The sequence below is a fragment of the Canis lupus genome, chromosome 17 (assembly GCF_011100685.1).
Source record: "Canis lupus familiaris isolate Mischka breed German Shepherd chromosome 17, alternate assembly UU_Cfam_GSD_1.0, whole genome shotgun sequence".
In the NCBI taxonomy this organism is placed as follows: domain Eukaryota; kingdom Metazoa; phylum Chordata; class Mammalia; order Carnivora; family Canidae; genus Canis; species Canis lupus.
Genome location: NC_049238.1, coordinates 39,741,151 through 39,754,951, shown reverse-complemented (window position 1 = coordinate 39,754,951; position 13,801 = coordinate 39,741,151). Strand labels below are relative to the sequence as shown.

The 13,801-nt window shown below is 49.3% G+C and overlaps 1 protein-coding gene across 2 annotated transcripts; it reads left to right on the top strand.

The window, feature by feature from the left end:
- Window positions 1–3,557: 3,557 nt before the first annotated feature.
- Window positions 3,558–7,389, top strand: LOC608395 (antimicrobial peptide NK-lysin-like). Of its 2 annotated transcripts, none has more exons than XM_038561572.1 (5): window positions 3,558–3,802; window positions 4,289–4,419; window positions 4,920–5,003; window positions 6,119–6,287; window positions 7,220–7,389. In XM_038561572.1, exons 1-5 carry the CDS (start codon window positions 3,751–3,753, stop codon window positions 7,300–7,302), a joined length of 519 nt encoding a protein of 172 aa, XP_038417500.1. In that variant the 5' UTR covers window positions 3,558–3,750; the 3' UTR covers window positions 7,303–7,389. The 2 variants fall into 2 exon arrangements, with proteins under 2 accessions (XP_038417500.1, XP_038417501.1); XM_038561573.1 differs by having other exon boundaries at window positions 3,584–3,802; window positions 4,313–4,419.
- The last annotated feature ends 6,412 nt before the right edge of the window (window positions 7,390–13,801 follow it).

The following is a 13,801-nucleotide window of genomic DNA, read 5'->3' as shown; positions in this document are numbered from 1 at the left end:
TACCTCAACGTAATTTTTCACAGACAAGCTCCTTTTCCTACTGTTCCTGCTTCACAACAGGCTCTTGGCCTCCCAGGCCCAAAATATTATAAAACTTTGGCCTCCTCTCCCCTCTATTTCCTGTGTCCAATTAGCTACAAAGTCCATCAAGTCCTCCTACCAAACGCCTTTCAGCAAGAAGTCCTCCTGCAGCTCATACCGCTGTAGCCTGCCCGATTCCCATTCCTTCTCATCCTTCCTGAAAAGTCCAGTTTTGTTCAAAGTGACAACAAAAGGCCAGCAAGAGGCTTTCTACCTCATAGCCCTTGGTGGCTGCAGGGAGCAACTGAAGCTTATGCATGAGATGGAAGCTGAAGGTTTCTGGGAAAATGTGCTTTTCTTAAATAGGTGCCACCCCATCCTGCTTCACTCTTTCCATTTTCCCACCTGGGATGAGGCCCTGAGCCCTAGAGGAGCTACAGCAGCCATCTTTCATCATGAGGCACCCTATCTGAAGAAGACATTTCTGTTACTCACATAGGCTATTGCAGGAGCCGTCAGAGGGCTTTTCCCAGCATGTGCTGTGCCAGGGAAAGCCTCATGTGGACATAGGAGTCCCAGGATCAAAGGACTCCAGTTATAGCTCATCCCTAAAGTAGAACAGTAAGCAACCAGTGGTAGTGATGAAGGAGCTCGACATAGGTTGACATGGAAGGATATTCATGATATTTAGTTGAGATAAAAAAGTGGTTTAAAAATAGGTATTTTATGGTATATAATTATACATAAAATTACACTTACTTTGAAAACTATCCATTTAAAAGTGCAAGTGGATATCCTTGTAAATCTTCGACAGGCTTATTATATCGGATTGATGAACCGATAGGTGGTTGTATTTGTATCTTTTATCTGATTAAAACATTTTTCACAAAAAGTACATTGGAAACAAAAGTACTTAAAATGCTGAAATTCCATGCTCCTCAGTCTGGCGTGGGTGGCATCCAGAAAGGGCAGGAATAAAGACGGTATGTGGGTATCTGTGCACGTGTGCAAGTGTTTGGGAGTATGTGTGTCTAGGGTCAATGAGTGTGCACGTGTGTGTGTGGTCTGTGACTTAGTGCTTTGGAGAGTGTGTGAGTCACTGTGAGTGTGTAAAGCCTGTGATGTGAGTGTGTGTGTGGCAAGTGTGTGGGTGCATCAGACCTCCTGGGGTTGGGGAGAGGTCAGGGGCCCCCACTTCCTTGGCTCAGCTGACCCATTATGGGGTGCAGCAAAGCTGCTTTGCCCGCTCTCCACTCTGCCCACTTGGAGTAGAAAGAAAGTGAGTATAAGGAGGACCTCATCTGACGGTCTGGGGCAGGGGACTGTGTCTGGGTGTCTGTGAGAAGTCTCCATGTTAGCTGTCCCTCAGGCTCCACAAGCTGCCAGGCCAGCACGCCTCATGCACGCACATCCCAATCTGGTGACGAGGTCAGCTAGTGTCTCTCAATCCCTCTAATAGCTCCTGAACCAGAAAATTTTGTGACCAATGAGGTTAGGAAAGGGTGAGAAATTGGGGGCTACAGAGAAGACGCTGGTGTGTTAAGGGTGCTGAGGAGTCCATGTGGAGGAGGCCTGTGGCACCGTCCTAGCCTGGGATTTTGTCCTGAGGACAGGAAACGCCATACTCTCCTCCTCTGCACCTATTACCCTCCCACAGGAGCAGCTCTCACAGAAGCCACCTTGCAGAAGGCTGTCCCAGACCCCAGCCTCTCACTGCCAGCACAGCACAGCACAGTCTGTAAAGCTTCCTCATGCAGAAAGTCGTGTCACATGGGAGCCCTATGAACAGATGACACTATACTCATTTAACAGATAAGAGAACTGAGGCTCCAAGAGATGGAGAATATTTCTTTTTTTTTAAAGTATTTATTTATTCAGGAGAGACACAGAGAGAAAGGCAGAGACATAGGCAGAGGGACAAGCAGGCTCCATATGGGGAGCCTGATGTAGAACTTGATCCTAGGACTCCGGGATCATGACCTGAACCAAAGGCAGATGCTCAACCACTGAGCCCCCCAGGTGCCCCAAGACAGAGACCCCTGCTCTAGAGCCCCCAGCTTTTGTTTTTTTTTTTTTTTGTTTTTTTTGGAAAATTGCTTGTGTACAAATTATGTGTTGCTGTAAATGTGAATAGTTTCCCTTCTAATTTTTCATACATCTTTTAATTTTTAAAGCTCGTTGACTTTTATTTTTTTTTATCTTTTTTTTTTTTAAAGATTTTTTATTTATTTATTCATAGACACAGAGAGAGAGAGGGGCAGAGACACAGACAGAGGGAGAAGCAGGCTCCATGCAGGGAGCCCGATGTGGAACTCGATCCTGGGTCTCCAGGATCACACCCCAGGCTGCAGGCGGCGCCAAACCGCTGCGCCACTGGGGCTGCCCTAGAGCCCCCAGCTTGTCAGAGGCCTGCTTGCCTGGGACCCCACACTCTTCCCTTCTCAGCACAGGCAGAGTGGAGGGCAGGGCTCTAAATAGGCTCAGGAATGTAGAGTGATTTAGAGAACAAGGCTCTTGGCCCACGATGGCATACCCGGGGTGGCGGGGGGTGCAGTCGTCAGAGCCACACTGAGGGGGATGCAGCCACACTGAGGGGGATGCAGCCACACTAGGGGTGTGAGGGGATCCTGTCAGCTGGTCCTGCCTGGGTGGCTGTGCCATCTCAGCAGCTGGCGGGGAAAGACCCCAATGGAGGTGGGAGGCGCGTTCTGGTGCCCGCAGTGTCCCCCGCAGGCCTGGTGGCAGAGGTCAGGTCCCCTGCTATCTGCACCCAGTGTCCTGGTCTGAGGCATTAAGGAGGTGGGTGAAGGCGCCACACAAATGAGGGGATGCCCAGTTGAATGTGGGTGTCAGGTAAGGAGGGCACACGCCGTAGCAGGAGGATGTTCTGCACAATGTCTGGGACCGACTTACCCTAAACGATGGTCTCTTACTTATCTGATACTGGCTGTTAAGTGGGCAGCCGCCACGGTTATTACGGATGAGGGCCGTGACCTTGGTGCACAGATGGGGAGTCAGGGGCCCGGGAGCTGGGCCTCGACCCCTGGCCAGGACTCACCTCCTTCCCACGGGCTGTGTCCCCCTGTGGCCCAGGGCCCTGACAGGCGGGGCTGAAGGTGGTTCCGAGGGAAGAGCCTGCCTCCACGATGCTGGCCAGCAGGCTGGTGAGGGGCTGGGGACACAGGGAGTCCTTGAGCTCATGCTGGGTGTCCCCCACCCGAGAAGGCAGGGCTGGGAGGAGCTGTCAGCATCTGCCCCGAGCACCTGTCTTTAAATCTGGTGGAGTCTGCTAGAGCTACTGGGCTGAAATGGCTGGGGGAGAGCAGGGAAATGGGGATGGCTGGGGGAGGGACACCTGCACAGACCCCTGGGAGGTGGGGGAAGGGGTGGGAGATGGGATGCTCATAGTCAAGATGCCTCCCTGAGCCCTCAGGTGCAAGGATGGCTCTTCCATGACCACATCCGGGGCAGGGTGAGGGCATCATGGCAGCTGTGCCCTCCAGCCACCTCACACTCAGATCTAAAGCTCTAGCATGTGTGTGGTTGGAAGTGGAAGATAGTGTGGAGCCTCTTCTCCTCCCCCTTCTTCTCCACAAACTGGTGGCATTTGTGGTAAACCCAGGGACCTGGGGAGGTGGCCTACAAGAGGAGCAGGAGCCGGCAAGGTCAGATGCGAGGTGTCTCGCCTGCATAAAAGGGGTGTGACAGTGTTTCAGCAGCTGCCTCGCCATGACCTCCTGGGCCCTCCTGCTCCTCGCCTCAGTGCTCCTGGCCACCCCAGGTAAGGACATTCCCCATGTGATCCTGGCAGCTCCACCTTAGCTGAGGGTAGGGACAGTTTTGGAGAGTGGATTGGGCTGGACACCTGTGTTGAATCTCTAGGGTAAAACAAGAGAAGGGAAAGATCTCAGAGAGGAGTTGAGAAAAGGTTCCTTTTAGGTCAAATTTGTGTGTGTGTGTGTGTGTGTGTGTGTGTGTGTGAGAGAGAGAGAGAGAGAGAGAGAGAGAGAGAGACATAGGGGGACAGAGAGAAAGAAGGGGTTGCTTGAATGGTTGTGGTGGTGTATAACCTTTCCCCTTGTTTCCAGAAAGATCTTGAGAGCATGTCTTTTGCACAGAGCCTGGGTCAGGGAAGCCTCAGGGCAGTGTGAGGACAGGCCTCCTGGACCCCTCACCAAGCCCCACCCCTGTCTGGGGCTTTGGCCACCTTCTGGGCTCCCCAGCAGCCAGGAGTCCTGACTTTCCCTCCTCTTCCACCTGTGGACAGATGCTGATGGTGTTTCTTCCCCAGGTCTGACCTTTTCTGGTCTGACTCCTGAGGACCATGATGACTTATTCACCACTGACATGTGTCAGGAAGAGCACTTCTTTGAGGCCCTGGACCATGAGGCATCCAAGGTAAGCAGCTGGTTCCCTGCTCATTTCCCTGAGCAACCTCTCCCCCCTCCCTGCCCCTCTGCCCATGGGGCCAGTGTCTCCTCCCTAGGAGCACTAGGCAGGGCAGCACCCTGTGCTGGTGGGAGGGGAGGTAGGAGTGTGGGCTGAAGATGCTGATTTTGTGGATACTCCTTCCTTGGTTGGGTGGGGGGTACCTTGGTCTGGCTGGCTGCTCCTTCCCACCAGGTGGCTCCTCTGCATCTGACCAGAGTCCAGTAGAGGAGCAGGTGCTGGGGTGGGTAAGGTGCTGTGGGTGTGGGGCAGGTTCTGCAGTGTCAGCCCCGCTAAGTCTTGCAGGACAGTGGGCTGGGGCCAGCCAGCTGGCTTCAGGCTCTAAAGGACGGAACGATCATAGGTGATCCTCCTGGCCTAGGAGGTACTGAGGAGCCCCTTCCTGGAGCCCTGCCAGGGGCTGTTGAAGGTGCTGAGAGATCACCTCAGGGGGTGTCATTTTCTGACAGGATGACCAGATGATCTTCACCTGTAAGCCCTGTAAGTTTATAATCAAGATATTGAGAAAAGTCCTGGGACAAGATATCTCACAGGTGAGGCCTTATGGTTGGGGATCCACCAGAATGTGGTCAGGGTATGACTAGGGATTTGGGGGGGGGGTAGCTCTGAGGGAGGGGCTGATCTCTGGTTGGGCCAGAGCTTCTCAGCAGGGGATCTGTGGGTCTGTGTCTGGGGAGGGACTTCAGAGGATCTCCAGAAAAGGGAGCATGAATGTAGAATGAAGTGTGCATGGTTTCCAACGCATTGTTAAAGGAAACTTATCCCTTGAGAAGGTAGGACCCTCTCCCCTGTAGCCCCACCGCACGTGTCCACGGGAAAGCTCTATGAGGCCAGGAGGGACCTGGGTCAGGGCTGACCAACCCCAGATCTGTCACTTCTAGCTGCATGGCTGGGCCAAGTGCTAATGCTTTCTGAGCCTCAGTTTCCTTCTCTGTGCAATGGGATGGATATCAATCCCCCAACCACTTCCTTAATCTTTTTGAAGGAGCTGAGGGGTGGGATGTGCTGAGCTCCCCACCTGGCCCTGAGCAAGTGCTGAACAAGTGGATGTGTTCCTCCCAGGAGCCTCGTTTCACCTTCCCTCCCTCCCTCCCTCCCTCCCTCTCCTCTGTTCCCTGACCCTGCTTAGCTTCTGGGTGCTGCAGGGCCCACCCTGAGCCCGGGCACTCAGCTGTAGCCTCTCCCCTGCGATGGCAGTAGACGATACTGCAAAATGGAATATGCCAAGGCTCCCAGCTCTCTCTCCTAACCTTCCCCACCCCACCTGAGCCTGAGCCCTGCCAGGCCTGGGACCCAGGGGGCTCGGTAGGCAGAACTTGACTGTGGGTCTAGCAGCAGGGGGCACTGTGCTCCACACACAAGATAGAGGGCCTGGGGTGATGATGTACCAGGGACTGACACAGGACAGAGCCAACTGTCCTTGTCTCCTGAGCCCCTCCTGGCCAGGCCTGGATCTGGGTTTGGGACTGGGCATGAGGGCCGATCCCGGTCTCTCCAGCCTCTGCTTCCATGGCCACCTGGCACTAGGGCCTCCTCCCAGCGTGCCACAGTCCATGGTGCCCATGGCCAGGAGCAGCTGGGGGCTTCAGGGGTCTGGGTGGGGCAGAGCTTACCGGATTCCTGTTTTTCTGTGGTGCTGCCTCTCCAGGAAGCAATCAAGCAGGCTGCATCCCTGGTGTGTCACCAGACGCGTGTGTTCACCGAGTTATGCAACACATTATTTAATAAATATCTTAATGACATCACCCGGGGTATCGTGAATGACAAATCCCCTCAGGAAATCTGTGTGAAAATCAGGATGTGCAGACCTGAGATAGGTGAGTACAGAGGTGACGGCAGAGACTCATTCCTGGAGGGCCCAGGTCATGTCCCCAAGCATGTGCAACATGGTATAACAACTTGGTAATACATCTGTTATAGAGAAAGTCATTAGCAGCTCATACTTGTCCCTCCAGGCTCCCTTAACGAGACACATTCCTCCCCGAACTATGTAGAAATTGAGCAGGAGTTGGGCAGGTGAGCTGTAGCTAGACATGGCTGAGAAATACTCACTAAGAGCCTGGGCTTATGTCCCAGGCAACCCTGGGTGACATCAGGCTCCATCTCTGGTCAGCCATGCACTTGAGCAAGTAGCTTAACACCTGTGAACTTGAGCGTCCCTACCTGTGAAGGGGATAATAATCCTGATTTCTTCTTTGAGTAACGCTTGAGTGAGATGATTATGTGTAAGGAGGTTACACCAAGGAAGTGGCCTCAGACTGGGTTATCATAGATGTCAGAGCCCTGACTGACTCCCGTCCCCAGCCCAGCAGCGGTTCCTGGGAACAGGAACAGGGCACCATCTAGCCCAGGACACCCGGGGCCCGAGAGCTGGGCTCAGGAACCCCGCTGGCAGGGAGGGCTCTGCAGCCTCTCCCTCCAGGGCTGCCCAGGCTGCGCCACAGATCAGGCCAGGGTGGCGGGACCCTGGGGCAAGGAAGGGCCCCTGAGTGGCTCTGGCAGCCAGTCTTGCCTTGACTGAGGCTTTGGGACTTGATGCTGGCAGATCTGGGGTCACCTCGTAATGCGAGGTCCCCACCATTTCCTGTCATTGGGGCCTGTGGTTTCCATCTCCAGAACCCCAAACCCCCTCAGGCTCCTGACTGGGTTCCAGGATGTAACTCTGGGTGTGATCAGCAGGGGCAGGTGGCTGTAGTGCACATTTGCAGGGACCCCACACCTGCCACAGCTGTTTTTCTCCCCACTCCAGGTGACCAAGGAGCTGGGACCTTACTCCACCCCGGGGAGAAGCACAGAGTCTCCAGCAGGCACCGCCAGCTCCTGCCTTCCTAAATCCAGGACGGACCCTCCAGTTTCTCTCAGCTAGCTCCCTGCAGTGTCGTCCCCTGGCAGGAGAATAAAATGTCTTGCAAGCTTTTGGCCACAGCTTCTGTTCCTTTTGGGGGATTGAGGGAAGGGGCTCGGAGACAGGCTTGGGTGACTTATGCACTCACTCAATGAATGTTTATTGCATGTCCCACACTGTTCTAGAAGCTGGGGATATAGTGGTGGATAAGACAACGTTTGCAGCTCTTTCACATAAAGTCATGAGATGCTTATGAAGCCCTCACTAGAGACACACACTCCTTCAAAGCCTGGGGATACAGTGAATATACCTCTAGAAGCTCCCAGACCAGTGGGGGAGAACAACAGGGTTGTAGATAAGAGGGCTCTTGGTCCTTAGGAGCAGAAACCCAGCCTCTGCTTCTCTCTGCAGGGAGCCAATTGTTTTTTTCTAGTTTTGAAGTCGTGTGTTATTTAGGATTCTTTTTATTGTTAGCCACAGAAACTTCACTCTGGTTTAAATTAAAAAGGTAATTGATTGGCTCAAATAGGTAAGCAGGCCAATGAGAGCATTAGGCATGGAAGACTGCAGAAATTTGTGGTGTCACCAGAGCTTCAGTCCTGTATCTCTGTCTTTCTCTCCATTCCTCCCATCTCTGCATACTGAGATTGTTCTCAGGATAGCTTCTTTCTGGGAAGCAGCAGGGGCTGCATCAGGTTGACCCTTTACATTTTGCACTATGTCATCAGGAGGAAAAGAGAGTTCTTTGGTATCCCCTGTTCCAGTGGCTCCTTTGGAAGAAGATGGAAACTTCTTTCCTAGAAGCCCCATCAGATATCTCCTTGTTCTCATTACCAGAATGGAGCAGATGCCATGTGGAACCAAGGAGTATGTTCCAGCAGCTTGGGCTACCCTGATCAGCATGAGTCAAGTCAGGGTGCACCTCTCCAGTAGGGAGGGGTTGCAGTTCCAAATCACGTGAGTGAGAATGGACATGAATACCTGACTGGAGATCATTGCATGGAGAGGGAAAGGCATGGTGGCCATCAACAGGAGCAGTGGGACTTTTGTCCAGGCTCAATCATAAAAGCAGTTCAAGGACTCCCAGTGATGAAACCTGGAGCCATTTGAGAAGGGCTGAGTGCATCACAATAGGTAAGGCAATATCAGATTATAAGCCATTGAGTAAATTAAAATCCCTGAATTCACAGATATTTAAATAACAAACTAATAGTCAAACAACGGAGAAAAGAAAGTGTTACCTACTGTAGACGCCACTCATACAAGTAGACGTAGCTGCGAGATATTTTCTCACAGAACATATACTCATTTGATACGTGTGACGTCAGCAGGTATCAACAGTTCTATGAAGGGGTTCACGTCAAGAGTTGGAGCCAAGTGGGGCAGAGCTGAAGGCCATGTGAGAGTAGAGGTGGGGTCTGTGTGTAAGGTGTGTGTCCACATGGATGACAATGGTCCCGGGAAAGGTCCGAGGCCCACAGCGTAGGAGAGACCCGAGGAACAGCCACAGGGGAGGCCTTGGGGAGGGAGAGGAAGGGTCCAGGGCACGATGGAGGGTGAGCAGGGACTTCTAAAGGTGGGAGTAGAAGAAGGTGGCCTCAGTCTTAGGGGTAACAGCTAGTAAAGGGCAGGGTGCAAGCCAGCTCTGGTCACCTGTCAGGACGAGCATGGGTGCACTTGAGTCCTAATACAGACTCCTCTGTGGATCCTGCTCTCCCCCAGGACCTTCTCGGTTCTCTAACATTTCCTCTGGGAACCACCTGGGCAACCCAGGCTTCCAGCTGGCGTCATGTGACATCCCTCCCTCCTGGCCACTTCCTAGTTCCCTGACCCCAGTTGGGGTGAATGATGACCCCCCCCTCCTGGCAATTTGGAGTAGCCTCATCCTAGTGCAAACCAGCTTGGCCCTGGCCAGGCTCTGCAACCATCTCCTTGGGCGTCTTCAGACTTCCTACTGCCTTTGCTCCTAGGTCCCTTCTGTACAGGGCAGCCCCGGGCTCTTTCCAACCTACAAACCACATCTCCTCACCTTCCAGTGGCTTCTCACAGACCTCTGGACAGAGTCCCAGCTCTGTGTTACATCCTGGTGTCAGGATAGGGAACAAGTGAAGGATCACTTACCTCAAGCAACTGCCAATATACCAAATACTAATAATATCACATGAAATATGTCTAGCACCCTAAATCCCCTCTGTTTGTACAAGAAGCAAAAATTATCAATTTTATTAAATGTTATTGCATGAATACATGTCTTCATGGTGTTCTGCATGACGAGGTAGGAAGTATGCAGACACTTATATTGCACAGGGAGGTTTGTTGCTTATCTCAAGGAAAAGCACTTGTGTGATTGAGTTGTGAGACCAACTAACTCCTTTATCAGGGAACGCTGTTCTTTACATTATAAAAAACACACAACACAAAATTTACAGTCTTCATGATTTTTACTTTTTTTTTTTTAAAGATTTTATTTATTTATTCACGAGAGACACGCAGAGAGAGAGAGAGAGAGAGAGGCACAGGCAGAGGGAGAAGCAGGCTCCATGTAGGGAGTCCGACGTGGGACTCGATCCTGGGTCTCCAGGATCACGCCCTGGGCTGAAGGCAGCGCTGAACCGCTGAGCCCCCTGGGCTGCCCCTGTTAATGATGTTTAAATGTCTACTCAGCAGCGTTGAGTATATTCTCATTGTTGTGCCACAGACATTCAGTACTTTTTATCTTACAGACCTGACAGTCCATACTCATTGTTAAGCCGTGACTCTCCTTTCCCCTGTTCCAAAGCCTGGAAACCACCATTCTAGTCGATGTTTCTGTTAATTTGACCACCTTAGACATCTCATATAAATGTTGCCTATTTGGGTTACTTCACTCAGCATAATGCCCTCAAAGTTCCTCCATGTTCTGGCATTTGACAGGATTTATTTCCTTTGTAAAGTTGGATGGGTGCGTGTGTGATATTTTATTTATTTATTCATTTGTCCATGGACATTTTAATTGCTTACCCCTGGACTATTGCGAATAGTGTTGCCGTGAATGGGACTGAAAACATCTTTGGGATCCTGCTCTCAGTTCTTCTGGATGAATACCTAGAAGTGGGATTGCTGGATCATTTGGTAGTTCTACTTTCAATTTTTGAGGGACTACCTTACTGCTTTGCAGGTGGCTTTATGATTTTACAACACTTTACACACCCCTCCATATTCTCACCAACACTTACTATTTTCTGTTTATTTGCTTACAGCCATTATAATGGGTATGGGGTGATCTTTCAGTGTGGCTCTGCCTTGCATTTCTCTAATGATCACTGATGTTGAGCATCTCTTCATATGCTTGTTAGCCATTTGTACATTTCTTTGGAGAAGTGTGTATTCAAGTCCTTGGCCATTTTAAAATTGAGTTATTTGGGGACGCCCAAATGTGGCTCTGCGGTTGGGTGGCTGCCTTCGACTCAGGTTGTGATCCAGGGATCCGGGATTGAGTCCCGCATCAGGCTCCTGCAAAGAGCCTGCTTCTCCCTCTGCCTACATCGCTGCTTCTCTCTCTCTCTCTCTCTCTCTCTGTTTCTCATGAATAAATAAATCTTTTTAAAAATTTGAGTTATTTGATTTTTTATTACCAAGTTATAGTAGTTTAAAAAAGTATATTCTGGGGATCCCTGGGTGGCGCAGCGGTTTGGCGCCTGCCTTTGGCCCAGGGCGCGATCCTGGAGACCCGGGATCGAATCCCATATCGGGCTCCTGGTGCATGGAGCCTGCTTCTCCCTCTGCCTGTGTCTCTGCTTCTCTCTCTCTCTGTGACTATCATAAGTAAATAAATTAAAAAAAAAAAAAGTATATTCTGGATATTTGTCCATTATCAGATAGATGATTTGCAAACATTTTCTCTCATTGTACAAATGGCCTTTTCAGTTTTGTCAATTGTATCGCTTGATGCAAAAAGTTCTTAAATTTGGGATGCTTGGGTGGCTCATTGGTTGAATGCCTGCCTTTGGCTCAAGGTGTGATTCCGGAGTCCCAGAATCTACTGCCACATCGGGCTCCCTGCATAGAGCCTGCTTCTCCCACTGCCTGTGTCTCTGCCTCTCTTTCTGTGTGTCTCTCATGAATAAATAAATAAAATCTAATAGAAAAAAAGTTCTTAAGGTTGATGAAGTCTCACTTGTTCTATTGCATTTTGTTGCATTTTTTTGGTGTCATATCGAAGAAATCGTTGCCAAATCCACTGTCATGCAGCTTTATAGTTTATGTAGGTTTGGGTATTCCACTTAGGCCTTTAATCCCCTTCTAGTGACTTTTAGTATGTGGTGGAAGGTAATAAGGGTCTACCTTTATTCTTCTCCATGTGGCTCTCCAGTTTTCCCAGCACTGTTTGTTGAAGATGCTTAAATCCCCTTTTATGAACACTTTCTTCATATGGTCTTGCAGGATGGTTAGCAGGCAGGCAGAGTTTCTCAAAACTCATCCACATATTTGGGCATTCATATGAGTAGAAGGGCTACTGTAATATTGATGTGCAGCCTGTTAGCATGAGTTTCTTTTGTCCTTTTGAGAGAGACAGAGAGAGACAGAGAGTGCATGTACATGTGAGTCGGGGGATGGGGAGGCAGGAAGGGAGAGAGAGAATCTTAAGCAGGTTCCATACCTAGCATGGAGCCTGAAGTGGGTCTCCATCTCACAAGCCTCAGATCACGACCTGAGCTGAATCCAAGAGTCGGGTGCTTAAAGGACTGAGCTCTTAGCATTCTGTTTATATAGATATTATGTTAATTACACAAAAGCTGTCTTCAAGTAACTTAGTCAACTTTACTCACATAAAATACAATGAAAGACCTAGTTTCAGCTATGACTTAATTTTGTTTTGTTTAGTTTTTGTTACATAAACTAACCCGTTTATTATAGGCTAGCGATGTTTCAAATGGTGGAGCTTCTACTGGTGTTTCAGTCTTCTGAAGGCCAATGTTACTGTGACGGCAGAAGTTACTGTGGGTCAGGCATCCCCAGTTATCCCCATTTTCATGCAGGAACCATAAGGCCAGACCCCCACAGCTCATCTTTTCATCTTGGTTTTGCCACAGAATGAGCAAGTATACTTGGTATGTTGGCATATTTCAATCTTCTCTACCATTTTGCTGAGGGAGGCATCACCAGGGGTCCTGTGTTTACCAACAATTCTGACCTCCCTGATGTGTTTAGCCATGTTGCCACAAACTAGGTCTGAGCCCAGAGAGTTGTGATTTAATTTTGATGCTGTAAAATCTAGTGCTGAACACTGCGCTTCAGCGGATGGTATCTTTATGGAGATGTGTCCATTTTAAGTTGTCTACTTTAATGACATACAATTGTTTATAGGATAATCATTTTTCTCTTTGTAAGGCTAGGCATAACATCCCTCTTTTATTTCTGAACATAATTATTTGGGTCTTCTCTCTCTTCTTTATAGCAAATTTAACAAAAATCGTCACTTTCACTGATTTTTTTTCAAGGAACCAGAGTTGGGGTTCATTGTCTTCTTTCATGTTTCTCTATCCCTGGTTTAATTCATTTCTAGTCTATCTTTGTTATTTCCTTCCTTCTGCTTTGAGATCTTCTTTTTTAGTATAGGCCTTTATATTATATAAACTCCAGGATTTCCCCATAAGTGCTGCTTTAGAGCTTCCCTTAGTTTTCATCTGTTGTGTCTTTTTTTTTTTTTTTTGAGATTTTACTTATTTGAGAGAGAAACAGAGAGAGAGAGAGAGAGAGAGCGCACAAGCAGTGGAGAGGGAGAAGTAGGCTGCTCATTGAGCAGGGAGCCCGATGTGGGGCTCAATCCCAGGACCCTGGATCATGACCAGAGCAGCTGCTTAACTGACTGAGCCACCCAAGCTCCCCTGTGTCTTTATTTTTATTCTTTCAAAGTACTTTCTAATTTTTCACCTGATTTCTTTAAAGATTTTATTTCCTTGTGAGAGAGAGCAAGAGAGTGAGAGAGAGAGCAGGAAGGAGGGGCAGAGAGAGAGAGAGAGAGAATCCTAAGCAGACTCTGTGTAGAGCCTGAAACATGGCTTGATCTCACAACCCCAAGACCATGACCTGAGCCAAAATCAAGAGTCAGATACTTAACCTACTGCACCATTCAGGTGCCCTTGATTTTTAATTTTATTCTGTTGTTTGGAAAATATACTTTGTGTCATTTCTATCATTTTAAACTGATTAAAGGTTTTTAATGGACTGGCTTGTAGTCTGTTCTGGAGAATGTTCCATGTGTGGTTAAGAATACCCACTCTGCTTGTTGGTGGTTATTGGGTTCTATAGATGTCTGCTGAGTCTAGTTGGTTTATAGTGTTGTTCAGATCTTCTATTTCCTCATTGTCTTTTTTGCCTCATTGTTCTGTTATTGAAGCTTGGATATTGAAGTCCTTGACTATTACTGTTGAATCCTCTATTTCTCCCTTCTTGTCTGTCACCTTTCATTTCATGTATATTGGTGCTCTGTGTTTAGATGCGTCT

Excerpts from the sequence above, each read along its gene's own strand:
- LOC608395 (XM_038561572.1), top strand. The coding sequence starts at position 3,751 with ATGACCTCCTGGGCCCTCCTGCTCCTCGCCTCAGTGCTCCTGGCCACC. Across the intron at positions 3,803-4,288 it reads AGTGCTCCTGGCCACCCCAG|ATGCTGATGGTGTTTCTTCC; the intron begins GTAAGGACATTC and ends ACCTGTGGACAG. Across the intron at positions 6,288-7,219 it reads GATGTGCAGACCTGAGATAG|GTGACCAAGGAGCTGGGACC; the intron begins GTGAGTACAGAG and ends TCCCCACTCCAG.